At 45.8% G+C, this 26,661-nt stretch overlaps 2 protein-coding genes and 1 long non-coding RNA gene across 5 annotated transcripts in view; 1 reads left to right on the forward strand and 2 right to left on the reverse strand.

Moving 5' to 3' along the window:
* The window catches only part of PCBD2 (pterin-4 alpha-carbinolamine dehydratase 2), a 56,622-nt gene extending 48,353 nt beyond the window's left edge, over nucleotides 1-8,269 (reverse strand). Inside the window, exons 1-2 of one of the 3 annotated variants that reach the window (XM_025924601.2) lie at nucleotides 7,584-8,266; nucleotides 4,472-4,603 (exon numbers count right to left, since the gene is read on the reverse strand). In XM_025924601.2, the coding sequence (XP_025780386.1) occupies nucleotides 4,472-4,603; nucleotides 7,584-7,667 (216 nt within the window). In that variant the 5' untranslated portion in view covers nucleotides 7,668-8,266. Of the gene's footprint in view, nucleotides 1-4,471; nucleotides 4,604-7,583 lie in introns of all 3 variants that reach the window. The other 2 variants (XM_086703736.1, XM_025924602.2) reach the window with 2 other exon arrangements.
* Nucleotides 8,270-8,394: 125 nt separating this feature from the next.
* LOC147584464 (uncharacterized) lies at nucleotides 8,395-13,970 on the forward strand. The gene is made up of 2 exons (XR_015250094.1): nucleotides 8,395-9,061; nucleotides 11,619-13,970. It is a non-coding gene; the product is annotated as an uncharacterized LOC147584464 (long non-coding RNA).
* Nucleotides 11,671-26,246, reverse strand: TXNDC15 (thioredoxin domain containing 15). Its single transcript, XM_025924311.2, has 5 exons — nucleotides 26,023-26,246; nucleotides 19,999-20,492; nucleotides 17,546-17,709; nucleotides 14,540-14,670; nucleotides 11,671-12,221 (listed from the first exon to the last, which is right to left on the reverse strand). The coding sequence occupies exons 1-5, from the start codon at nucleotides 26,231-26,233 to the stop codon at nucleotides 12,025-12,027; spliced, it is 1,197 nt and encodes a 398-aa protein (XP_025780096.1). The 5' UTR covers nucleotides 26,234-26,246; the 3' UTR covers nucleotides 11,671-12,024.
* Between the last annotated feature and the right edge of the window lie 415 nt (nucleotides 26,247-26,661).

Here is a 26,661-nt window from a genome sequence, read left to right on the forward strand (position 1 = left end):
CATACGACCATAAATCTCCAGGGACACTGAAAACTGCCCTGAAACCAACCACATTTCCCTAATTAGTGGGCTGCCTTAGCCTGCAAGGTGGCTACCCCACTCTTTTTCCTATCTTCCCAGATTTCCAACACTCCTCCCACTCCTGTTCATTCCCCATTGACAACCTCACTGAAAAAACAGAAACTATCAGAAGAGATGGTTCTACCTCTACTTCCCAGGACAAATGTAGCAACCTACCTGCATCTAATATGCACACATCCTGCCTTTTCTCCTACGACAAAGGACGTACCAGGTGCCCAGTGCCTCTACTTGCCCATTCCATCCTGTGCTCTCTTGCCACCCATGTCTGTGCTCTCATCATTACCCCTGCTAACAGTTCTCAAACCAGCATCTCCACCCTGAGCTCCGATCTCACATACCCAACTGCTGACCCGGTAACACCACTTGGGGACTAATAAGTATCTCAAACCTGCCATGTCTAAAACAGGATTCGTAACTCTGTACCCTGCCTCCCACCCTATCATCCTCAGCTCAGTAAATGACGTCCTTCACCCTCTACCTTGCACAAAACCGAGGGACCATGTTTGCCTGACCCCTTCCCCCAGAGCCAATCTAACAATAAGTCTTGACTGTTCCTTCTTCAAAGTACATGAGGAATCCTACATTTCTCTCCACTCCACTGCTACCTCCAGAATCCCCCATCACCACTTACCCAGCCTACCACAGTGGTGTCCCAGATAGTCTGCCTATTTCCACTCTGGCCCTCCTACTGTCTATTCATAGCAGAACAGCCTGGGAAACCTTCTTAGAACATAACCAAACCTTGGCATTTCTCTGCTTGAAATCCCAGTAGCCTTCCCACACAGACTAAAATCTAAACTCCTCACCATACAGACAAGGCTCTAGTGCTCTGGCCACTCCCTCTCCTCAGCCTCATCTCCTACCAGTCTCTCCTTTCTGCTCACTCCAGAACACTGGCTTTCTGGCACTTCCTCAGTCAGGCCAAGATCATGCCTGCTTCAGGAATTTTGTACTCACTTTTCTCTCCTTCAGGAATGCTGTTGCTTTGGCTGAGCTCCTTCACATGATTCAGGCCTCAGATGTCCCCTCCCTAAAGAGGGCCCTCCAGACCAGACCACTCCATCTTAAACAGTGCGTACACTCCTCCATCAGCCTGCATTCCAGTATCCTACTTTATGCTTCTTCATGGCACTTAGCTCTACCTGAAATGATATTATCTACTCATGTAGATATCTTCTCCACTAGAATGGGAGCTAGATGAGCTAAGAATTGTGCCTGGCACAAAGAAGATATTTAATAAATATTTGTTGAGTTAACAAATATTACCTTTACAATAAAAATTAAGTTGATTGTTAAAATTTAACTCCATGAACAATTCCTACAATGTGAGTCAACTCTTGGCAGAGAAAGACTAGAAAAGAAGAAAACCTAGATGAAAGGAGTTACAATGGGATTTTTTTTAATTTACAACATCCTATTTTAGTGTTTTATATTAATAAAAACCAGTATCTTTTCTGCCCTAAATAAAAGGTAAGTGAGGATCTAGATATCCGTGCAAGAGGGTCACCACTCTAAACCTCACTTGTGAAAAAGAGAAAGGCGACTCCTGATGTCCGGGAGCCGGCCTGGCACTCACACCAAGGCGCTGGGGTTAAACGTGAACATCAACGCCAGACAAGGCCACTCTGCTACTGTGATGGATTCAAACAAAAACAAGACCACCCTGCAAGGTTATGTGAACACAGACAAAACATGAACACTGTCCACACCACAAAATACCAAACACCCTCCTCTCCCAGCTAATGAATGATTTCTTTCCCAATCTCAGCTTTGGCCCCACTTTAGCCTAACTCTCCCTACTGGTAAGATGTATTCAAATACTGAAGCACAGAACTGCCCATTTCTGACAGCATCTAATCAGACTAAACCATCTTTCCAACACCATCTCCCTGAGATGCTCTGCAGCTCCCTGTGGTGTGCAATCTCCCTCACTGCAATAAGAAAATAAGCCCGGCATGCTCAACGGAGCCCAAGGTGTGTCCCTGGTGATTCTGGGCTGGTGGGCACCGACAAGTGTCATGACAACAGATGCAATTACAGGCCATTGTACATGCAGAAGTCATAAGAGACCTAGCTGGAAAACTGACCCAAGGATATAATCTCTTGTTCTCTGAATACATTCCCTGACATGGGCTGATTTTCCTGTCATGTGCCTCCTTCTCCCAAAAGCTGAGTGAATTGGGGGGCGGGGGGAGGGGGTGGCAGTTAAATAAAATGTCCCGATGTTACAATTAATCAAGGACACCCTGCACAGCTTCCCTTCCCTCCCATATCTGAAAGTCACCCCAAGCACAGGGTTAGAGTGTGCTGGACCACTGACTCCTGGGCAGAGCCTGAGGCAACACTACTCAAGTACTTTAAGCCACATGTTCAAGCCCAATAAATTAGCCCAGGCTTAAAGAAGTCAGGCTGTACACATGTAAGAATTTTAATAAGCCTGGAAAATGCTACCTAGAGCTTATGCACGAGCTTACTGTACCAAGGGGATTCCCTGCCACCAGCCACAGAGTGCTAAGCCCCTGACAAGAGCTGTCAAGCACATGGGGCAGCAGGGACAGGGAGTCGGCGTGGTCCAGGTTTCCTCAGGAGTTGGAGACTCAGAGCAGAAGGCTGGCAGCCAGATGGATGGAGAGCAGAAAAGGGCATGGAGCTCAGCGGAGCCAACAGCATTTACTAGGAAAACATGTCGGAGGCTTCGTTCGTGGAAATCTGGTCGTCACACACCCTTCCAGAAACCAGCAAACACTGTAATCAATGTCTGCATTTATCAAATGCCTGTCTGTACCCAGTACTGTGTCAGGTACAATAGAGAGTTATTTAAGCAAACATGGTCTCTGCCTTCTAGATGCTGACACCTAATATAAACAAAAACAATAAATCTGTCCAGAGGATTACCAAACTAACTGAACAAACATGAAATAGTCAAAAGTACTGACCTTGTATAAACGCAGTGGAGTGAAAGCTGCAGGGTAAGTCATGGGAGATGACTCTCTAAAGAGGGTGGGGCCCTAATGGAACAGTTACCTTGTTAAGGCTGAGTCTCCAAGGGGGGAAGTCAGCTTTTAAGAAAAGCTGCAAGGGCTGGCTCTTGGGCTGGGGGAAAATGAGCCATTCAGAGAAGAGGGTGCAGCTTGGGGGTTGATTTAGAGACTGAAATACACGTACAGAGAGAAAGAAAACTTGACAAGCGTCCAAGAAAAGTAGGGGAAATCAGTCAAACAGGTGTATGTTTCTCAATCGCTTTTACTCTGGCCCTCTTCTGATAAACATAAAAAACTCACACTATCTTTTTTTTTTTTTTTAGCTTATTTATTTATTTAGAGAGAGGGAGCACAGAGCCAGATGCAGGGCTCAAACTCACAAACCGTGAAATCATGACCTGAGCTGAAATCAAGAGACGCTTAACCGACTGAGCCACCCAAGTGCTACCCATACTACCTTTTAATATTATTTAGAATTTGAAAGGATGGGAATGCAACCTGGTGCAGCCACTCTGGAAAACAGTATGGAGGTTCCTCAAAAAACTAAAAATAAAACTACCCTATGACCCAGCAACTGCACTACTAGGCATTTATCGACGGGATACAGGTGTGCTGTTTCGAAGGGACACATGCACCCCCGTGTTTATAGCAGCACTATCCACAACAGCCAAAGGATGGAAAGAGCCCAAATGTGCATCGATGGCTGAATGGATAAGGAAGATATGGTATATCTATACAATGGAGTATTACTCAGCAATCAAAAAGAATGAAATCTTGCCATTTGCAACTATGTGGATGGAACTGGAAAGTATTACGCTAACTGAAATTAGTCAGTCAAAGAAAGACAAAAATCATATGACTTCACTCACATGAGGTCTTTAAGAGACAAAACAGATGAACATAAGGGAAAGAAAACAAAAATAATATAAAAACAGGGAAGGGAACAAAACAGAAGAGACTCATAAACATGGAGAACAAAGAGAGGGTTACTGGAGGGGTTTTGGGAGAGGGGATGGGCTAAATGGGTAAGGGGCACTAAGGAATCTACTCCTGAAATTATTGTTGCACTATATGCTAACTAATTTGGATGTAAATTTTAAAAATTTTTTTAAATAAAAAGAATATGAAAGGAAACTATACATCCTAATCAACACCAACACAATGGTTTCAGAATCTGATTTTCCAAATGACAAAAACAATTCCCCTCCCATACATCTGAGAATCACCCGGTTAGATGATAGCACCTGTCAACAAGGACAGAGCAACTGCCATTGAATTCTTGAGGAAGAGAGGATCTGGACCCTGGATCCACATGGGACCCCAAACCAGTAGGATTAAAAAAAAAAAAAAAGCCACGGCCTAAGGTGACACAAACAGACGACGGACTAGCAAGAATATGTAATTATTACCTGATTAAAATTTTTGAAGGAGAACTCTTTGTAGATGGCATCTCTCTCATTTAATTCTGACCATCCTGCTGCTTTAAGGTCATGTATAACTTGGTTCCTCTCCTCTGCAGTCAAACAGTGAACATCTGCAGCCTATGAAAAGAACACATTTAATATCTGAAATGTAGAGGTTCAGTTTAACTACAATAAACTCAAAGCTCTTTACCTTATGGAGAGATATAGGAAAGCAAATCTTAAGGGCAACAATTTGTAACCACGTTTGGCTCCTCTGTTCTAAAAAATAGACAAAAACAAGGCTAACTATATATAAAATCAGCTGTCTCCATAGAATGTTGTCTCACCACACCTTTTTGTTGCCTCAAACTTCACAATTGTGTCTCTGGTTTATTACAGATACAACCATTAACCATTAACCACTGGTCGTCTTACCAATGACCATTACGGATGGCCAGCATTCGAGGATGTGGGAAACTCGGTAAGCACAGCCATGCAAGAAAACCCTGCAAGTCCATTGTCAGGTCCAGAATTAGAACTCAGGGCTCTAAACTCCAGGTCTACTGCTCTTTGGATGGTCCCATGTCACATTAGTAGCAGCCTTCACTGCTTACTCACATGGGTCTTAGCTCTCTGGGTTCACTATCCCCTTTCAGATCTGATGAAAAACTAACCTCCAGAGGGGAAAAAAATAAATGCACACTTAACACAGGATTTTGGATAATAACTTCTGGGAGTCCATAGATCCTCTGGATTATAGGTAAAAAGCCCTAGCCTAAGCAGAGTGAGTTTTTTCAGGGCACCAATAAAACAAATCCCTCCAGTCTGGCCAGAGCAGTGTCCAGTTTGGTCCTACTCACCCTGGTGATGAAATTCACAGACCCAGAGTTCTGTTGGTTAACAGGCCCACACTTCCCATGCTATCTGTTTTTTCATTGAAAGAACTCTAAACATCATGGCCAGAGAAAGAAGAGAAGGACACTCTAGTGGCAAGTCAGAGGAGCTTACTTCTCATTCCACCATAAATGCCGACCAATACCTCCTACCTTACCTAACTGCAGGGCTACTGATGGCTCAGGTGAGAGAGGCAATGTCACCCAGAAAGACAAAACTAATACAAGGACTCCTCATCAAACGGCAACTGGGGGCTGAGTTGAGCCCACTTTCAGAAATCCTGAAATCTTTTATCACTGACATTGATGTGATTAAGATGGCAAAGTAAACAAACTTACTTTAAGGTAACTTATTCTAGGGGTGCCTAATGGCTCAGTCGGTTAATCACCTGACTTTGGCTCAGGTCACGATCTCACAGATCATGAGTTCAAGCTTTGTGTCAGGCTCTGTGCTGACAGCTCAGAGACGGGAGCCTGCTTCAGATTCTGTCTCCCTCTCTTTCTACCCCTCCCCAACTCATACTTCATCTCTCTCTCTCTCTCTCTCTCTCTCAAATAAATAAACATTTAAAAAATGTTTTTAAAGGTAACTTATTCTAAGAAGAGAAAAAACGGTTGCTAATGAACTAATTTTCTTGTTTCTCTTCCTTGCTAGGTCAGCTATCCTTCCCCCAACTAACAAAAGAGAAAAAAATTTTAAGCTTTTAATTAAATACAAACATTTAAAGACTTATTATGAAATCCATTTACTATTAAGAACCAAAACATCTATTTATTAGTTTTACAGTGACCCACTATCGGAGATCATGTAAAAGTCTTATTAGTCACCTAAATATGTTGTCAAGTCAGATCATAATGGAAAAAAATTAAATGTTCTGTGTCCACACTGAGTAGCTGCAAAGAAAATTATTAACCATGCTGGAGGTAATGCAGCAGTCACCTGAAGTCAGTGGAACAGGCTGAGCTGTTTTTGTCCACATTCTCTGCCATGCACATCTCCAGTGAAGTCAGTGGTTTGCACTCTGCGCTCACCACAGGTGTCTGTGCAAGAAGAGGGACATGTCCAGGACTGTGAAATGGAACCACTTCATCTATAACACAGATGGTCCCCCTAGAGACACACCTTCTATAGAACCCTTTGTAGTGGACTTAATCTTTTTTTCTGCAGGAGATGGGGAGGACAGGGAAAAGCATAGGATTTGGAGAGAACACACTTGGGAGAGAACACACATAGGATTCGAGGCCTAGCTTTGTTCAGCTGGGATACTGAACAAATCACTTAGCTTTTCTGAATACTAGTATCCTCCTGTCTATGATGAGGATATTACAACATCTACGTGTCGACATTTTTTAAAGACTTAAGTGGAAGAAATCTTGATTGTGAAGGCACCCAGCATAGAGCCTAGCACGCGGCAGCCACTCAAATCATGTCTGTTTATTCATTCCTCTGAACCCCACAATTTTAATCATCAGCACTTTGGGAACAGGTAAGCCTCAGCCCACACTTAGGGGTCAGCACTCAACTTGTTTTCTCACCTTAATGGTCAGGAAACAGAGTGCTTATATTCCTCTATCATCGAGCTATTTTAAATTTCTCTGGTTAAACACCTTCAAACTGCCAAAGGGTTCTAACAAGCAAGCGAAGATGAAATGGCAAATTTAATGCAACATTCTCCCACTAGGTGGTGCTGCGTGTTAAAACTTGCCATCAAGTTAATTTACCCTAATACATTAATTTCTAACTCAAAAAAACTGACGGAACGCCGCGCGGAAGACGAAAGAGCAATAGACTTGTCACGACAAAAAAAAAAAAAAGATAATTTATTAATAATTCCTCCAAAAACATCACACCCAAACAAATGAGTTAACTCAGCGGGTTTCCGGCGAGCGCGCCCTGCCGGAGCCAGTTCCTGCTCTCAGCGAGCGCACAATCTAGCGGCACAGCGTCTTTCGTCATTTCAAGTGACTCTAAGCATCACATAGTTTTACAACTACTTTGCGTACTTTAACAAAACTCGTCCTCGGTTTTTGTTTTTTTTTGTTTTGTTTTGTTTGTTTTGTTTTTGTTTTCCGGACAGCAGTTTTCGTAGCCAACGACGGGATCTGTAAGCCAGGAGGAGACGATGGTGCCCCGCACCCGAACGCCTCCCCATCAAGGTCCGAGGCCTTGGAGGGTGGCCCGGGCCCGTCCCTCCGCCTCCGGCACCGCGGGCCCCGGCACTCACCTTGGCCGAGAAGCCTACCGCCCGGCCCCGCAGCATCGCGAACAGGAGTCGCAGCGGCCCCCGCGCCCACCGCGCCGCCGCCATAGCCACGGGTCGAGGGCTGCCCGGCGCGCTGCCTGCGCGCCGTCCGCTGGCGTCCGCGGGGCCCGGCTGGGAGCCGAGGACAGTGCGGAGGGCCCTCAGCCGCCGGTCAGGCCGTCCCGCGGGGCCCCGCGCGGCCAGCCCCGGAAGGCCCCCGGGAGCTCCGAGGCCGCAGATGGCGCTGGCAGCCGACCGGCCGGTGCGGCAGGCCCCCGCAGGCCCTCGCGCTCTCAGGTCCCGCTCCGCGCCCGTCGCTTGGTGCTTGCACGGGATTCGTCTCGCTCCCGTGCGGCAGAGTGGGCCGGCTAGCTTGCGCGCCGCGTTGCGTTGGGCGCTCAGGTGTGACCTCCGGATCGGCTCTTCGGCGTCCGCCCCGCTGGCCGCACACTCACGGACAGCCTGTGCCGAGCTCCCTCCTGGGCGGTGAGGCGAAGAGCCAGCGCCGGCGGCAGGACGTCGCGGGCGGGGACAGGAGGCGATGAGCTGCGGGTGGGTGCTCGGGCAACGCTCCACTTGCTGCTCGCGGAGGGCCAGGAACCATAGTGGTTCCGAACCGGGCTTGTAAGGTAGGGAGCCGAGGCTGCGAACGTAAACCCTGCTGTGTCTTTTTCCCTAGCTGCTGAGGCCTTGGCACGCTGGCTCCTCTCTGCTGGCCCAGATACGACAATCTGGAAACCTGGCTCTTAGTGCTCTCTAAAAAATAGCTCATAGTAGGCACTCCAGGTATGTAGTAGATAGATTTACTAATTATTATTTGGGGGGGGGGGGTATTCTTTTACATAGGTATTTGCTAATATTTTCTTATTCCTTTTTCATGGCCTTTTTAAGTTTGTTTATTTTGAGACAGCACACGGGGGCGGGGCAGAGAGAGGGAGAGACAGCGAATCCCAAGCAGGGTCCGCACTGGCGGAGCCCGATGCGGGGCTCAAATTCACAAACTGAGATGATGACCTGAGCTTAAATCAAGAGTCAGACGCTTACCCAACTGAGCCACCCAGTCGCCCCAGTTGGCTTTTTTTTTTTTTAATGTAATAGCACGTATCATAAAATTCACCTTTTAAAAGCGTACAATTCACTGGTTTTTAGTATATTCACTTGTACCTTTTTTTACCAGTTTAAGCAAATTAATCAGTTTTGCATAGGATTTAGCAATATATGAGAGTCCAATCAGTTCAACTTAGCAGTCGCTAGCAGTTATAGTTCCCAATATGGAGTTGTGGGGAAAAGACTTTTTGCCTTAAAATATGCTAAAATTAAGACTTCTTCCACAACCCACCTTTTTAGCTTTTGCCCACTTGACAAAAACTCAAGGGAGGAATCTCCAGACCCTGATCAAATACCACTGGTCTCAAGACATTCATCTAAGACACCCAGGATTCCTTTGCCTGATGTCTCAGGTGGGCAGAGACTGGGGATGGAATTGAAAGTTGCATTTTATTTCCAGTACCTAATTGGGGGAATACAATACAAGTTTGTATTCTACAAATTTGCTTATTAAAGTGAGAACTGCAAAATGAAACTGGTAGGTGTGAGGTAACAAGAGAGTCCTCATCATTTTTCTTCCCTAAATCCACTGTAGGAAACTGTGGCATCTCGGGTCTAGTTATGAAAAGCAGCAGTAGTAATGCCAGTAGGACCCAGAGGAAGTGATGTCTACCAGTAGTGGCTGTGAATACTCTGCCTTCTTGTGTAGGTTTCCAATTAGTAGGATTTAAGTTCTTTAGCAAAAATTGAGCACTTCCTGTATAGTGGACACTCTTGGGAAAGGCAGTCTCCTCCTCACAGTCCTTTAAGCCCTACTCAACTAAATAAGAATGGGCCTTGGGCCTAGAATACTTGCTTACCAATAGTCCTAAAGAGCCTATGTAGCCTGGTCTGGGCTTATCACCTTATGTGGGAATATCCTTCCCTGTGCCAGACTCGGTATGTAACCCTTTGTTCAGATTAAGCACTAAGTCAAATATCCCTGGGGCATGCTCCCCCACCCCGTTTCAGTATTTCACACTCCATGGGTAGGGGTGACTTGTGCTTAGGCACTAGAGTGGCACTCAGGCCTTTGGCTGCTGTGGAGGACCAAGGCACACTACTGGAGCTGATCTTGGCTGTGTCTCTTCTGTGAGTAAAAATGCTGTTCATCCAGTGCTTGTGTTGTGTTTTCCTTGGCAACCGATACTACATAGTAGGCAGAAGTGTTTGGACTTCTGTCCCTGATGACTAGCATGATCTTTGCGGTCTTCCATGTAGTTGAATCACGGCCCTCCCCATCCCTGGCATGAGTACCAGTGCACTGTGTTCTGCTAGACAGATACTATGTTTGGCTAGGGTGGTTTAGTAACTCTTGGACCTTCCTTCCTGCCTTCTGCTTCCCTTTCCTTCAGTACCATTGCCTCCCAACTGATCTCTCTACGCTTGAACCTCCTGTCTAGGGAACAGCCCTGCTCCAATTTCCCTTCAAGGCAAACCCAGAAAGATTGTCTCAGCTAAGTACTAGAAGCAAAGCCATGGATCCTTTAGTCATCCTAAGAGCCTTTCCTCAAACTCCAGACTAGAGTAGGGGCCCCTTACATTTCAAAGGTATGAAAATACCTGTATCTTTGATAATCTCCAATCTGGCAGTGTGCCCCTAAGGAATTGAGACAATACACAACCATTAAGAAAAAAAAGTTAAGTAATGCTGAATCTACTCAAAGACCTATTAAGTAATCATGGTTAGGAAAACTACTTGCAACAGTGAAATATTTATTTGTTAAGCAAAACAAAATAAAAAGACCAAAGTGCTAAGTGATGGCTATACTGTAACTATAACTATGGGAAGCAAAGGGGAAAAATGAGAGGGAAATGTATTATGATGGTCCCTCAGGCCACGGCATAGAGGCAGGGCAAGGTCCCAGCCCACCAGAGGCTCCTCCAGTCAGCATGCTTAGGTTTGAAGCTGGGTCCCACCACTGGAAGCTGCCTGACCAAGAGAAGTTACTTGAGGCCTCATTTATTACCCTTATGTAAAATAAGGAAATGTAATACTAGTGTCAGTCTCCTAGAGCTCCTATACCAGTAAACAAAACAGAGTATGTAAAGCACGTAAAATAGTACCTGGAACACACATAGTAATACTCGAGTGTTAGTTGTTATAAAAGATGGAATCACTAGAAGTTCTTCTTAAATTCTTAAGTATACATACACATACATGTAAAGGTTCAAATCTCAGCTTCAACAACTTACTATGTGTGTAACCTGGGCAAGTTACTCAATCTCTTTCTATGCCTCAGTGTGTTTATTTGTGAAATGAAAATCATAATGGTACTGTTCTGAACCAGTGTCCTCTCCTGTGAGTGACCACTCCAGCCATAGCTGTCCACAATATAAAGTTATACATAAACTCCTGTCCAGTGTAACATTCTGAAAGGTGACTCACCTACGGTTCCACTTCCATAGAATGTAGGGTGCATTAGAAAATGAAATACTCTATAACACTGTAAACAGTATAATAGTTAATTATCATTTTGTAGTTAGATGTCATGTCTGAATTTAAGGGATCTTTTAGAAGGAGCTTTCCAAAACGTTGGAATAAATTGTGTGTTCTCTCTTTTCTACATGTGATCTACACTAGAATAGAATCAACTTGTGGGCAAGAACAGTGTTAGATATTTCTTATGGCTCTCACTAAAACTAGCACAGTGCTAAGAACATATTAAGGTTCAGTTAATGCATGCCGGTTAGGGAATTGTGACTAAAATTTGAGTTATGCTTTAGCCTAGAACTGACAATAAATAAGCTTTAGTTAGGTAACAACATTTACTTTCTCCTAACATCTGCCTTATCCAGAAACAGCTTAAAGCACTTCATATTCTTTCGGTGAAATGAGAGATCACAAACACCAAAGCAGTTGACTCTTCCATTTTCCCAACAGTTACTCAGAAGGTCACACTTACCGATTCTACTTATTCTTCCTAACAGAACACTTTCCTGATTACAGATTGAGAGCAAAATTGCAAATGAAAAGAAAAACAACCTTCTTAGACATTTATTTAAGGAATCAAGAGTTTTCTAAAACTGTAACGTGTACTGTCATTCTACTCACCATACCACCTGAACACAGCTTTGCATTTCAAACTGGATTACTCTCTTAAAATATTGGATTATTAAAAACAACAATAGTGAACTCTACCGAGTATTTTTGCATTTGCTTATTGCAGTATTAATTAAAACAATTTATAATTTTTAACACATTTAACAGTTCAACAAATGCATGATTCTTTTAATCTGCCTGAAGTTGTAAGAGGACACTTCACTGGAGAAAATGTATGAAAGTGCAGCATTAATTTCTGAAATTCCTCATCCGACTTCTGCTTTTAGTCCATCACTACTCCGCATGCTCCTGCTCTTGTCCTGGAATGAGCCACCGGATGCTCTCAGTTCGAATGGTAGCATACATAATAAAACTAATTAAAAAGAATAAGGAAAATACAAGCAGCCAGTCCACACTTTTTATCAAAGTGCTGGGAAGAGGGCCTATTTGGTCAGCTTGAGTTACCACCACATTTTTCTTGGCTTCTATACCTGAAAGAGAAATCAGCTGTTTCAAATCAGATAGAAAGCACACCGCTATAGATCTTTCTGAAGTATTTTGCATGGCATGCAAAAAGATATGCAGTCTTAAAATAAACACTACCACTAGTATATCTGGGATGGGTTTCATTTGCCTGTTGGTATAATTTGTACCTTGCCTTTCTCCCACCACATCAAAGAAACAGGAACCCATTCAGCAGTTCAAAGCCTAAACACTCGAATGACTGTGAACTCCTCAGAAGGGTCTTAGTGCATTGTAAGAGCTGTATTTTCTTTTTTGAGACCAAAATTCAACAAGTAACTGGTAGAGCTACTCTCAGGGACCTACAGAATGTTTTCACAGGTTCAGGAATGCTAAATCCAAAAAGTTTTTTTTTTAATTTTCTTTTTTTTAATTTTTGAAAGAGACAGAGCACAAGTGGGGGAGGAGCAGAGAGAAGGAGACACAGAATCTGAAGCAGGCTCCAGGCTCTGAGCAGTCAGCACAGAGCCCAATGCGGGGCTCGAGCCCACAAGCCGTGAGATCATGACCTGACCCAAAGTTGGATGCTTAATTGACTGAGCCACCCAGGGGCCCCAAATTCAAAAAGCTTTTAAATAATTTACTGAAAAAATTGTTAGAACTACCCACCACTGAGATCAGTGATTACCAAAGATGCTGTGACCTCTCAATTTCACTTGTGTTCTAGGTTTTCTTAGAGCATTGAGCAAAATGGCTCCCTCTCTCCCTATCAATCTGATTGATAATCAGGGCTCTGGTACTGTAAGACCTGAATAGCTAACTATCTGATAACAAGCCTCTTACTCCTATGAGGTAACTGAGCTCTTGGTTCTTTAGTATAGATATAATTAGATGCAACTTAATATATATGGAAGGCATGATATAACTTATTTTTATTTCCAATGAATTTACTTCAGGAAGAAGTGGGATGCTCCTATTTAAGGCATTAAAGCTTCTAAGGAGCAAATGTTTCCAAAGAAGAAAATTTCTTATTATACGGTGTTCAGACTTATACAGAATAAAAAATAAGGTCATATGTTTTGGCAAATATTAAGGAATTAAAATAGCATCTGCAAATAGATGAATAAATGGAACACCACATGGCAACACAAAGGAAGAAAATACAACCACCTGCAGTGCAGTGACGCCGATGAATCCCACAAACATAATGGTGACTGAAATAAACCAGACACAAAAGAATCCATACTGGACACCTGGGTGGCTCAGTTGGCTAAGCGTCCAACTTCAGCTCAGGTCACGATCTCACGGTTCATGAGTTCAAGCCCTACATCAGGCTCTGCACTGACTGTGCACAGAGCCTGATTCAGATCCTCGGTCTCCCTCTCTCTCTGCCCCTCCCCCATTCATGCTCACTCATTCACTCTCAAAAATAAACATTAAAAACAACAACAAAAAAAAAATCCATACTGTATGTCTCCATTAATATAAAGTTCAGAAACAGTAACACTAGTCCATGGCGTCAGGAGTCACGATGGCGGTTATCCTTGTGGGCAGGAGCAGCAGTGCTGGGGAGGGGCGGGCGCTGGTAATGTCCTCTGTAAATCTGAGTCCCAGTTACCCAAGGTATTCATTTTGTGAAAACTCATCACTCACAACACCAATGATTGATGCACATTTTTGTGTAAATATTATACTTAAGTGAAAAATGTATGTAAAAAGTTATCTACAGTTGTATGGTATGTGAATTCTAAATCAATAAAGCTGTTTTTTAAAAGGTATCAGTACTCATTAAAATTACCTATTCATGTTAAGCTTGCCACAATGATTTTTTTTTTAATTTTTTTTAATGTTTATTTATTTTTGAGAGAGAGACGGAGTGCAAGGAGGGGAGGAACACAGAGCAGGAGACACAGAATCAGAAGCAGGCTACAGTCTCTGAGCTGTCAGCACAGAGCCCGATGCAGGGCTCAAAACCACGGATCGCGAGATGATGACCTGAGCTGAAGTCAGACGCTTAACTGACTGAGCTACCCAGGTGCCTCGAGACTTTTTTTTTTTAATTTATTTATTCTGAGAGAGAATGTAAGAGCGGAGATGGGGGGGAGGGGCAGTGGTGAAGGAAGGGGAGGGCAGAGAGAGAATCCCAAGCAGGCTCTGTACTGTTGCCGAGGGACTTGATCCCATGAATTGTGAGATCATGACCTGAGCCAAAACCAAGAGTCAGATGCTTAATCAACTGAGCCACCTGGATGCCCCTGATTGAGAGACTGTTAGCAGAACCACAACAGTTCATTAGAAAAGAAGGTTTAAAATAAAATCCCTTCTACAGCATATTATTTCTACATACCTGTCTGGTTAAAAATGAAGATTTTCAGTGTTTCCAATGTTCGGTCTGTATGATTAAATCTAGCCATTGGTTTAGCTCCTTGAAATAACAAGATGTTAGGAACAGCTACGGTGCCAAACCTGGTAGAAAGGCTATGAGAGAAAGAAGTCAGTCAGAAAACCTGAATTAACAGCAGATTTTCTCACACAATTACCTTATCAGAACGGAGAGCAATGAATGACAATGGATCAGCTTCCTGTGACCTATAAAGGTTTCTGATATTCAAACTATATGCTTCAGCTATTTCTGACCTTTTTCCTTATGGGTTGAGGTTGGGGGCATTCCTGTTCTGCTGAGTTGCTTTCTATTACAATAAGGAACTACCCTCAACACAGTTATTCCACTTTTTTTTAAGTTTATTGATTTATTTCGAGAGAGAGAATGAGAGAGTGAGAGAGCAAAGGAGGGGCAGAGGGAGTGGGAGAGACAAAATCCCAAGCAGGCTCCACAGTGTCAGCACAGAGCCAGATGCAGGGCTTGGTCCCATGAACCATGAGATCCTGACCTGAGGTGAAATCAAGAGTCAGACACTCAACCGACTGAACCACCCAGCTGCCCCTCCAGTATTTTTTTTTCTAGTAAACTCTACATCCAACATTGGGCTCCAACTCACAACCCCAAGATCAAGGGTCACATGCTCACATGCTCTTACTAGGAGCCAGCCAGATGCTCCTAGTTATTCCACTATTTAAATTGCTAACTGCCAAAAGAGATCAGACTAGAAAATCCTAATTCATGGACAAAGCACACTGTGTCAATTTACTTAACGGAAGAAATTTCAAACTCTCCAGAATGCCCAGCTCTATCCCTCATACAAGAGTCAACTTATAGTAAGCAATTAGTTTGGTAAGTCTGCACAAGGGAATCTATGATCTAGCAGACACACCAGGAAGTTCCCAATTGGGGCAGGATGTAATATGATCTGAGTGGTACCATTTCACCTTTACATAATACAGAGTAGTGGTATACGCTCTGGAGTCAAAACGCTCAGGTTGAAGCCTCCGTTCCGCCACTGAACCAGCTGTGTGAACTTTGGGCAGACTGTGTAACCTCGAAGCCTCAGTTTCCCCTGTTTGTAAAATGACAGTATTGGGTAATCAGGATTTCTTCTTTTGTAAACCTGTTGTAACTTAAATATTAACATATGAGGCAGACACACGTCCCAGGCCATATAACAAGTATGCCCTACTCTCCATGATTAAGGCGCCGTTGCAGGCGCTGAGAAGGATGCAAGAAGATGAAGGAACAAAGCAGATGATAAAAGCTGGCAGGGAATGGGGAGTAGGCGGGTGAGACTGAAACCCGGAGCACTAAACTGCTGATGGGAGCCAGCCCTGCCACCTTGTGGGCAGGGGAAGGCCCAAAGTCTGACACTAACCTAGACTGTCCTTCCCATCAGTCTGTCCCCTTGGGCCAGGCCATGTTCATATTTCCCTGAAGCCCTTGTGAGATCACTAATTCACTGAAATTTCTTTCTTCCTAAACAATTTGTGCAAAACATTGGCAGTTACATTACCCTCACTGAAGCTCAGTGGAGCACAAATTTTTACTCAAAATTTTCATTCAAGGGGCGCGTGGGTGGCTCACTCGGTTAGGCATCTGACTTCAGCTCAGGTCATGATCTCACCATTCCTGAGTTTAAGCCCTGTGTCGGGCTCTGTGCTGACAGCTCGGAGCCTGGAGCCTGCTTAAGATTCTGTCTCCCTCTCTCTCTGTCCCGCACCTGCTCGCACTCTGTCTCTCTCTCTCTCTCTCTCTCTCTCTCTCTCTCTCTCTCTCTCTCTCTCTCTCTCTCAAAAATAAACATTAAAATAAAAATTTTTTTTTTAATATTTACTCAAAAAAGTTTTACTCAACTTCATTTTTACCATCTTGACCATGTTCCAGACTTTCCAAACTGACTCACACACAATCTCCTGTGATCTGCTAAAGGGCATATGATTTCGAGGAGGTGGGGCACACGACAATCCATGCACAGTCACAGCACTTGGGGGAAACACGTAACATCGTAACAAAGTAGTTCTTTATAACTTACCTCACTGAACATCTAAAAAAGACAAAGCCCACGGAACAATATATAACAAAAGTAAATTTCATTTTAAAGGGCTAAATTAATTCTTTATATTAATTTATTGACTGTCCACTAAGAAACATGCATGCACGAATAAGTGTAAACAAGAGGAAAGAACAAATATCATATGACTTCACTCATATGAGGACTTTAAGACACAGAACAGATGAACACAAGGGAAGGAAAGCAAAAATAATATAAAAACAGGGAGGGGGACAAAACATAAGAGACTCTTAAATATAGAGAACAAACAGAGGGGGTGCTAGAGGGGTTGTGGGAGAGGGGATAGGCTAAATGGGTAAGGGGAATTAAAGGAATCTACTCCTGAAATCATTGTTGCACTATATGCCAACTCACTTAGATGTAAATTTTAAAAAATTTTTAAAAATAAGGAAAAAAAATTTTTTAATGAATAAACATTTAAAAAAAAGAGAGGAAAGAAGAATGGGGGAGGGAAAGAAAGGAAAGAAAAAAATAACAGAAGTTAAGAAATAAATCCTTAGCCGACACAGAATTGGATGCTGAGTTGGGCTATTAGGAGTGGAAACCTAAACTGGGGTTGAGTCTCAGGAAGGTCACACTTGTGACACTAATTTTGCTAATTCAGTCTGGCCAAAACCCTAAATAATCCTCTGGCCCCTCCACTGCCATCAGACGGAGCCACCTTTAAATTCCACCATGCAGAGAACAATCCCTCCTCTTAAGGGGCCTCCAGAGAGGGAGGCATCAGCTCCCTGAGAAGTCTGACAGTCCTTACCACTCACCCTCTCTATCCCCCCCCCCCCCCGCTACTCCACACCTACCTGCTCTGCCTCTAACTGAACCGATGATGACCTCCAAATAACCGCAACCCTCATCTGGAAGGATGACACGTAAACTCTATTGAGGGAACATACCTGCTGTGCTGAGATGCATCCAGTGCCAAAAAATGAAGAGCTGGAAATGCCCGGGGCAGAGAATTAAAATGAGGGGCCAAACTGGCAGAAAATCGGCACCACGGGGTGTAAAACAGGACTAGGGTGCAGTCACTACCGTTTGGGTTTAGAAAATCCATGAGGTCCTGTGGTAAAAGGAACAAGTGTCAAAGTCAGCAGTAAATGTGCACGTACCTTTTTCCGGACAGATGCCCGAGAAACTGTCAACACCGCTGCTTCCAAGGCGAGGAGGAGGGACACCAACCCAAGGGAGATGTAGGGCATCCCCTTAAGAACCTTTTGGATTTTAGGGGCGCCTGGGTGGCTCAGTCAGTTAAGTGTCCGACTTCAGCTCAGGTCATGATCTTGTGGTCTGTGAGTTCAAGCATCACAAGGGCCTCTGTGCTGACAGCTCAGAGCCTGAAGCCTGCTTCAGATTCTGTCTCCCTCTCTCTCTGCCTCTCCCCCATTCACGCTCTGTTTCTCTCTCTCTCTCTCTCAAAAATGAATTAAAGGGGCGCCTGGGTGGCGCAGTCGGTTAAGCGTCCGACTTCAGCCAGGTCACAATCTCGCGGTCTGTGAGTTCAAGCCCCGCGTCGGGCTCTGGGTTGATGGCTCAGAGCCTGGAGCCTGTTTCCGATTCTGTGTCTCCCTCTCTCTCTGCCCCTCGCCCGTTCATGCTCTGTCTCTCTCTGTCCCAAAAATAAATAAATGTTGAAAAAAAAAATTAAAAAAAAAAAAAAATTAAAAAAAAAAAAAAAAATGAATTAAATGTTAAAAAAAAAAATTTTAAAGGGGCGCCTGGGTGGCTCAGTTGGTTGAGTGTCTGACTTTAGCTCAGGTCATGATCTCGCAGTCCATGAGTTCAAGCCCCGTGTCGGGCTCGATGCTGACAGCTCGGAGCCTGGAGCCTGCTTCGAATTCTGTGTCTCCCTCTCTCTCTGCCTCTCCCCCAATCACGTGCTCGCTCTCTCTCTCTCTCTCTCTCTCTCTCTCTCGCGCGCGCGCGCGTGCGCGCTGTCAAAAATAAACGTTAAAAAAAATGTTTTTAACGTTTATTTATTTTTGAGACAGAGAGAGAGACAGAGCATGAACGGGGGAGGGGCAGAGAGAGAGGGAGACACAGAATCGGAAGCAGGCTCCAGGCTCTGGGCCATCAGCCCAGAGCCCGACGCGGGGCTCGAACTCACGGACCGCGAGATCGTGACCTGAGCTGAAGTCGGACGCTTAACCGACTGAGCCACCCAGGCGCCCCCAAAAAATGTTTTTAAATAATAAAAAAAAAAGAAAAAAAATTTAAAAGAACCTTTTGGGTTTTTAACCATATGAATCCATGAAACAGTAGAAAAGTATTATGAAACGACAAATTATAAACTTTCCTGTAAGCTTTCTTGATACTACTAGAGAGCAATATTATTATTTTTCATAATTCAACAATTCAAATACTAAGTAGTCACAGGACACAGGCTACTGTCCCAGCCTCTGACCTGTGCCTCACATACAATCTAATGGCACGATTAAAGCACTGTCATCTCCACCATCATCTCAGCAGATCAAAGTCTGTACTAAGCAGTCAGATGAATGTATTTGGCTGGCCAAAGGCTAGTTCAATTTAAGGGTGCACCATCCCTGCTACCACCCTCACTCAGACTGCTGAAAGTGCACTCTCCTGGCCATGTGTGTGCCAAGAATCAGTCCCACAGAGCACTCAGGGGAGGCAGTGAGGCCAGGGCTGACCCCTGCACTTGGGAGGGGCTACGGATGCTCAACGTACCACACATCCTCATCTAAAATAAGCAGTCACACCTTGCAGAGCTAGGATTTCTTCTCTTACATAAGCAGACTGAACTCATCCTGCTATCTGGCTTAACAATCTTACAGAAACAGTCAGTCGTTATCCCAGTGTTCTCTTTGGAATCATCCTTTATGCAACAGGCTGGAAATGCGTGGCTGGGATGGGGACAATGGTCTCAGCTCTCACTCTGGAGTAAATACTGGAGTCCTATTCTTTGGAGGAAAGAAACTTTTCATTACTAGAACATGCTTCCCAGGAGTATCACTGGTCTAAACAATGCTAAATCACAATTTCAGTAGTTCAGGTATTTTTAAGTTGCCTCTAACAAAGACCTCAGGGAAGAAGAAAACTGCTAGGATTCTGATGCCAAGTGCCTATCTGTGCACTGGGATTTTCATCATGAGGCTTGGTGGTGAGGGCACCCCAAGGTGACTAGGCTTAAGCCACCTAAAAAGCATAATCAACACTAGTCATATCTCTTCCTGTCCCTACAAACATCAGAGACACAAGTCAATTTTCACTGATGCAGCCCTGCTTACAAAAGGATAAAGACTGTGACCCTCCATTTGAAGGTTGAGAATATTAAGTCATAAAACCCACATACTGAAAAGATGAAAAGTGCTAAACCATTCTTTCTTACCTGTGACATATTTAAAATTTTCAGAGTGGAGTTCTCCAATCCAGTCACATTTCTCTCCTCACAGTTCACCTTGGGGGATTTCAGACTCTCGGTGTTATTGGAGTCCTCGGGTGGGGCTGGATCCGTGTCAGCCACTTCGGGCTCCGGGTAATACTCCTCTTCTCGGTCAGGGAAGCTCGCCCCGGCGCCATCCAGAGAGAACAGATGCTCTCGGAGACTGCAGCGTGAGTCCTCCTCCCCTCCGGCCCCGCAGGTGCCGCTGCTCAGCTCACGGCCCAGCCTGGCCTCAGCCTCAGCCTCCCCGGGGATCACGGACAGCATCACCACGTGGTCACCACCCGTGTCCAGCCCCAGCACTGCGCTCGCATCTCCGGCTGATCTGTCCTGTCCCGCCTGGCCGCGGGAGGGCTGCTCCTCAGCCACCGACAGGGCCCCTGCCTGCAGAGCCGGCGCAGACTGTTCCTCCGACAGCAAGTGACTGTGTTCCTCTGCAACTAAAACGTGCCAGCATGTTCACAGTCATGTCACTTCAGAGCACATGAACCCCAAAGATTTACAGTTCTCCTGAAATAAGAAACGCTCCCCTATAGGGAAAAACGGTAACCTGTCCATGAAACTATCAGAGGACCACCCCTAGTCTCCAGATCATGAAGGTACTAATCAATGCCAAATATAAAGTGGACAAATAAATACACAGCTTCATGCAAAACCTGAAACCTGCTTTATGGATTATAAGCAAAAACATTCCAGGGCAGATATCCAATTAGGAAAATACAACACAAACACTAACAATTTCATTTGTTTGATGAGACTATCTGACAAAATAATGATGCCTTTATAGAAAATTCCACTACGGCAAAGCATCTTTGCGCACATTATAAAAGCTCTGTGAGACCGGCAGCACAAGGGTCACCATCCCCACCAAATAGGTGGACCAAGCTGAGGCACAGAGAGGTAGTGTAATGGCCAAATGCACACAAGCTAGTAAGTAGCAGAGCCAGGTCAAGGAGTTAAATGTCCTGGCTGCTCCTCCAGATTGGGCCTTACCCTCCCCTCCCCTACATGATACCTCCAGGGTTGCTGTGCCACAAGGCCTGAGAACACTGCATGGGGTGGACTCTCCAGCCAGAGCCTGCTGCCCTTGGGCTACTGCCTGTACGAGTGCCAGGAGGTGGGCTGCTCAGTGCAGGGACAGCAGCAGGGGGGAAGGAGGACTTTCCTCTCACTTTGGAGCCATTAGACAGAGAGTGGGTAAAATGCTCAGGTAAGGGAAGTCTAGGGCAGTCTTATACATCCATTGAGCAATCTCCACTCACTTCTATAACAGCGACTCCCACCTTCCAGCTCCCATGAACTCAACAAGAGCTGCCAGACTCTATGCCAGGCACCGACCAGGGGAAACAAATGAGCCCAGCCACACTCAGACAAACTCATCATGTGGCTGGGAAACCACCAGCCAGGTAATGGGCTCTGCCATGCCAAAAGCATGTCCCCAAAGTGTGACTAACCAACTGGCTTCAGAGTTGGGAAGGGGTCTGGGAGCTTCCTAAAGTATGCACATTTGTAAAAGTTCTCCAAGAATATCCCCATAGAGATTTACAAATTCATTCACCAGTTTAAAAACATTCTCTGAGAATTCTGTTTCTGGATAAGATGGGGTAAAAGGGACCAGATTTACCCTCCATATTGAAAAATGTGAAACAGTTTCCCAAAAAAAGCCAAAAATGTGAAACAGTTTCAGGAGACTAGTTAGCAGGCAACGAAGGACAGGGATCACTGAGAAACAGGAAGAGAAATCAGTGAGGACAGCCCTACAAATGCTCCAGCTTACCGCCCGCCCGAGGGAGTTCCTGCCATGGCTCAGGAGGGGAAAGCAGGCAGTCCAGGAGACTCCTCAAGTTGAGTATACAGTAAGTACTGAGGGTTCAGAGAGACCAAGAAAGAGTTTGTGGGACAGAATAAGTGGAGATGGGCAAGCTGCAGAGACAGGATTCAAGACCTGGAGAGAGACCCTCCCCGCACCTCCTCAAGGACACCAGTCAACATCTGCATGTGAGTAAGCTCCCAAAGCTGGGGGAAAAAAACACTCAAAAGGATTAGGATCACACAGAGTTGAGAAAAGCACCTGTTCCCACCAGCTAGACTGGAAAACCTCACAATTCATGGAGAACTGGGGAAGGTACACAAAAATAGAGGGGTACAGGGGTACCTGGGTGGCTCAGTCAGTTGAGCATCTGACTTCAGCTGAGGTTATGATCTCAGGGTTCTTGAGTTCGAGCCCCACATTGGGCTTTCTGGTGTCAGCACAGAGCCTGCTTCCAATCCTCTAACTTCTCTCTCTGCCCCTTCTCTGCTTGTTCTCTCTCTCTCAAAAATAAACATTAAAAATAAATAAAATAAAAGAGACTGCTTCTTTTAAGTTTATTTATTTATGGGGGGGGGTACAGAGAGAGAGGGAAAGAGAATTAAAAGAGACTGCTTCTTAACCTCAACAAGGCAATTACAGTTTGAGCGATGCAAAGGTGAAAATTACTACCTTACTGGCAGAAAGGAAGATGTTTGGAGAATAAGGGTAGGGGCACCACGCCAGGGCTGCCAGGGAGCCATAACCTAGGTCAGATCCTTCACACCCTTCCAATTTTGTTCAGAAGACTCTGAACCAGCCACAGGTTTTTCACAATGGTTTCTGAGGCAGGGAGCCACATGGGAAAGGACCAAAAACAGCCAGGGGTTCGAGGGCCAGCAACCCATTCTTTCAATAGGAAATACTGCGCTCATCTAAAAATGGAGAAAATACCACAATACAGAAATTCACAGGGCTCCTGTGCAGATTAAATGAGAAAAGATGTATGTAGTCCCATGCATGTGGTAAGCACTCCATAAATGATGATCATCACCTGCAGTTTTGTGGGTTCAAGGCCTGTAGTGATGATGATGACTGAGGTTTACGATTCAAAGAGATGGAAAGGCACTATAACTAAGTTCTATGAATTCCTCTGCTAACTACATTCTAGAGTTCTACCATCCCCACTCACACCCTTCAGTCCAGGCCACCGCCATTTGTTACCTGGACAATTGCTGTAATACCCAATTGGGCTCCATGGTTGACCCTCTCTTCCCTCTCCAGACCCTGCTCCTCACAGCAACACAAGAGGAGCTGAAAGCTAAAGGCAAGTCTGATCATGTCACTAAAACCCTTTCAGTGGCTTCCCCTTGCCTGTGAATGAGTCTACATTCCATAGCAGTGATACCCAGGCACCACGTGAAGTGGCCACTGTCCACACTCTCAACAGGCATCACCAGACATTTCTGTTCCCTGCACACTCATGATCTCCTCCACCTACTTGTCCCAAGGGCTGTTTCCCTGCCAGGAAAGCCCTCTACTCTCTCTCCTTCTGGCTAATCCGACTCATCTTTGAGGGTTTTCTTTCTGTTTTTAAATTTATTGTTTATTTTGAGAGAGACAGAGAGAGCACAAGTGAGGGAGGGGCAGAGAGAGAAGGGGAATCCCAAGCAGGCTCCCAGAGCCTGAGGTAGGCCTTGAACCCACAAAACTGCAAGATTATGACCTGAGCTGAAATTAAGAGGACACTTAACTGACTGAGCCACCCAAGCAACCCTCATCTTTCAGATCTTACCACTTACTTCACCACTTTAAGGTGAACTTCATCCTCCCAGACCCAGACCAGAGGTGTCTACCATTGCATCCAATCCACCCAATAATGCCATGGGATTCTCCCTGAAGGATTTAGCATTTTCCACTCTTGAAATTTACTTCTTTGTAGTCATTTAATGCCTGCCGTCCCCATCATACAAGAGGGCAGTCCTGTTTCTCCATCTGGCTCACCACTGTACCTCAAATGCCCAGCAGAGTATATGACATAGGATGGGTGCTCAGGAAAAACCTGCTAGTTGACTGCTTAGTGAAGACAGGCATGGGGTGCTGAAGCCAGGAGTTCATTCCTGTGCTTTGACACCTGGATAGCACTGCTACCTCTAGGTGCTAATCTGCCAGTGGTGTCCACTAAGACAAAAAAGCCTTGGATTTTCAGCCCCCTAAAAAGGACACAGCTGGTGAAAGTCCCTCTGTCCTCACCCCATTCATGGCCTGGCCATGATGACCAATGGCCCACCTTAAGGCTAGTGTTTCTTCAGGTCTGCATGCACATGACCCAGACTGCCAAGTGGGCTCCCACTGACTTTAACACTAAGTCCCCTGTGCAGAGAGCACACTCAACTTGGGCAATCTGAAATCAGTAAAGGCACCACCAACGTATGGGCTGGCTGTGAAGAAACGAAGAGCAATGGTAAGGAACTCCAAGGCCAGTAAAGCAGAGAGGGAGCAAGTTACCACCCACAGACTCTAAGAGTTCAGAAACAGAAACAGTCACAGAACCTTGAAACAGTGATCTTAGCCTTCTAGAAGCTATGACTTTCCATGGACGGACAAAGCCAAGCCGTGATAATCCCTGGGGGAGGGAGCTGAGAGAATCAATATCCTGACCTCACTCTCCCCTCATGCCAACCCACAGAGGGGCAGGAGGCAAGAGAGCCAGTTATTATGCCATACAGGACAGCCACTCAGGCACAGCACAGGGTAGAGAAGACTAGAGAATGATCTGAGAAACAAACAAAAGTTATCCAACACATGCTGTCCCCTCTCTGAAGCTGGTGGTTAAGTGCAGGGACAGGGAGGTGTAGTACAGAGGTGTGATCATGAGGTAGGCAGACATGGGCTTGAAACATAGTTCTTCAACTTCCGGATGTTGGAGACCTTGGCAAAAGACTTACTGATGCCGAGTCTCAGTTTCCTGATCTGTAAAATGGGGACCACAGCAACAATTGCTTCATAAGCATTTGAAAATTCAGTAAGATGATACTCATGAAGCACTAAGCACAGCACCTGGCACATAACCAGGGCTTTCATTAATAACATTTGTGTTACTATTCACTCTTCTCCCTGATACCCAGCTACCCTGCCTCCTTCCAGGACACCCCCACCCCAGGGGAAAGGAAAGACCTGCCTACTCCTGTAGTGAATTACAGGCAAGGTCAAAGGGTCTGGACTTTAATAGAACTGAGGAGTGGTGTGAGGCAGCCCTGAGGGTTAAGACCCCACTCCTGGCCCCAGCCATGCCTCCGAGGTGGCTGCCTCCCAACCTGAGAATGCCCTGAGAGCATGCCACAGCAAGCAGTGGGTTACCCTGGGAGTCTCCTGTATTTTTCTGTCCTTCATACAGCCACTTGAGCAAGAGCCGCCTTCTTAGAAGAGTGATCCAGAGACACCTGGATGGCTCGAAGGGTTAAGCACACCACTCTGGACCTCAGCTCAGGTCATGATTTTGCGGTTTGTGAGATCTAGTCCCAGGTAGGGCTCCTCAATGACAGCACAAAGCCTGCTTGGGATTCTCTCTCCCTGTCCTCTGCTTGCCCCCTCTCTCTCTCTCCCTCAAAATAAACAAACATTAAAAAAAGTTTTTAATTAAAAAACAAACAAAAAAGCGATCCATCAGGATGCAAAGGAAAGCGTGGGCTCTGCAGGTAAATAGACAACCTCTGCCATTACCCGAACCTCCAACTCAGGCGTCTCCACCTGTAACACGGAGATACTCTTGCAGCCTATCTCCTGGGGTAGCTGAGAGGACTACCTGAGACAAGGCACTGTTCCGCCTCCTAGGAAGGGCACCATAAATGGCGGCTATTCGTTATGATTTTTATCATTCATAATAAAAGCTAAGGCTCAGTAAACGCTAATACACGGTCACTCCTGGCTGACTGACGCCTGCTGCTGCGGGAGCCGGAACCGGGTCCTCGCCACCCCTGACCCGGAGAACAGACCACCGGCGTAAAAGGTCACGACGATGCGGGAGTGGGCGCGCCGGCCGCCCCAGTTAGGGCCGAGGGGCGCGCCGCGGGCCCCCGCGCAGGTTTAAGAGCGTCACCTCTGGACAGACCTCCACCGCGCCCGGTCACTTCACCCGCAGCCGCCTGCCGCCCCCGGCCACGGCCCCAGCACGCACTCACCCTCCAGGCCGCAGGCAGGAGGCCCCAGCACCCAAAGCAGGAGCTGCCACCAACCGAAGAGACGCATGGCGCGGGGCCGGCGGCTGGCGGGACCACCACCCAGGACGCAGGGCAACCCGCGCACGGCTACGCGCGTTGCGCTCCCAACCCCCAAGAGGCCTGGGGGAGGGGAGTAGGGAGCGCGAGCTCGAGCGCGATTCCGTGCCGCCATCTTGGCAGCTGGCAGTCGTCGCGGGCGCCATCTTGAGGTCGGGCGGCCTGCCTGTGGCTTGTGGTTCGGGGCCTGTGCGGTGGGACCTGCGGCTGTTCAAGAGCGGGACACGTCGGGTCTCTTCGAACTTTCCTGATCCCCAAGTCTTAGACGGGGTTCCAACAGAAGGCTGCGGCCCTCTCGGTACGCGCGCGAGCCGATCTGGCCGCCAGCAGCACACAATACGCCCGAGTGGCTCTGCATTCCCTAAAAAGGCCCAGAAGCCTCCTCCTTTCAATGCCCCGAATCTCCTGCTTTACCCCTGCTACCCTACCTACAGTTGCCAGGTAAAATACAGGATGCCCAGTTAAATCTGAATTTCACAGAAACAACGAATAGTTTTTTACTTCCTATTCTCAAATGTAACTGGGTCCTGTAATTTTATTTGC

Source organism: Puma concolor, chromosome A1 (assembly GCF_028749965.1).
Source record: "Puma concolor isolate L17-30 chromosome A1, mPumCon1.1.hap2, whole genome shotgun sequence".
NCBI classification, from domain to species: Eukaryota; Metazoa; Chordata; class Mammalia; order Carnivora; family Felidae; genus Puma; species Puma concolor.

What these genes read in the sequence shown, in the direction of transcription:
- TXNDC15 (XM_025924311.2), bottom strand. Translation starts at nt 26,233, where the DNA reads ATGGCGGCACGGAATCGCGCTCGAGCTCGCGCTCCCTACTCCCCTCCC. An exon ending in TCCTGCCTGCGGCCTGGAGG is followed by an intron (nt 20,493 to 26,022) that starts GTGAGTGCGTGC and finishes GGCACGTTTTAG; the next exon opens with TTGCAGAGGAACACAGTCAC. An exon ending in CTTCATTTTTAACCAGACAG is followed by an intron (nt 12,222 to 14,539) that starts GTATGTAGAAAT and finishes TTTCTCTTTCAG; the next exon opens with GTATAGAAGCCAAGAAAAAT.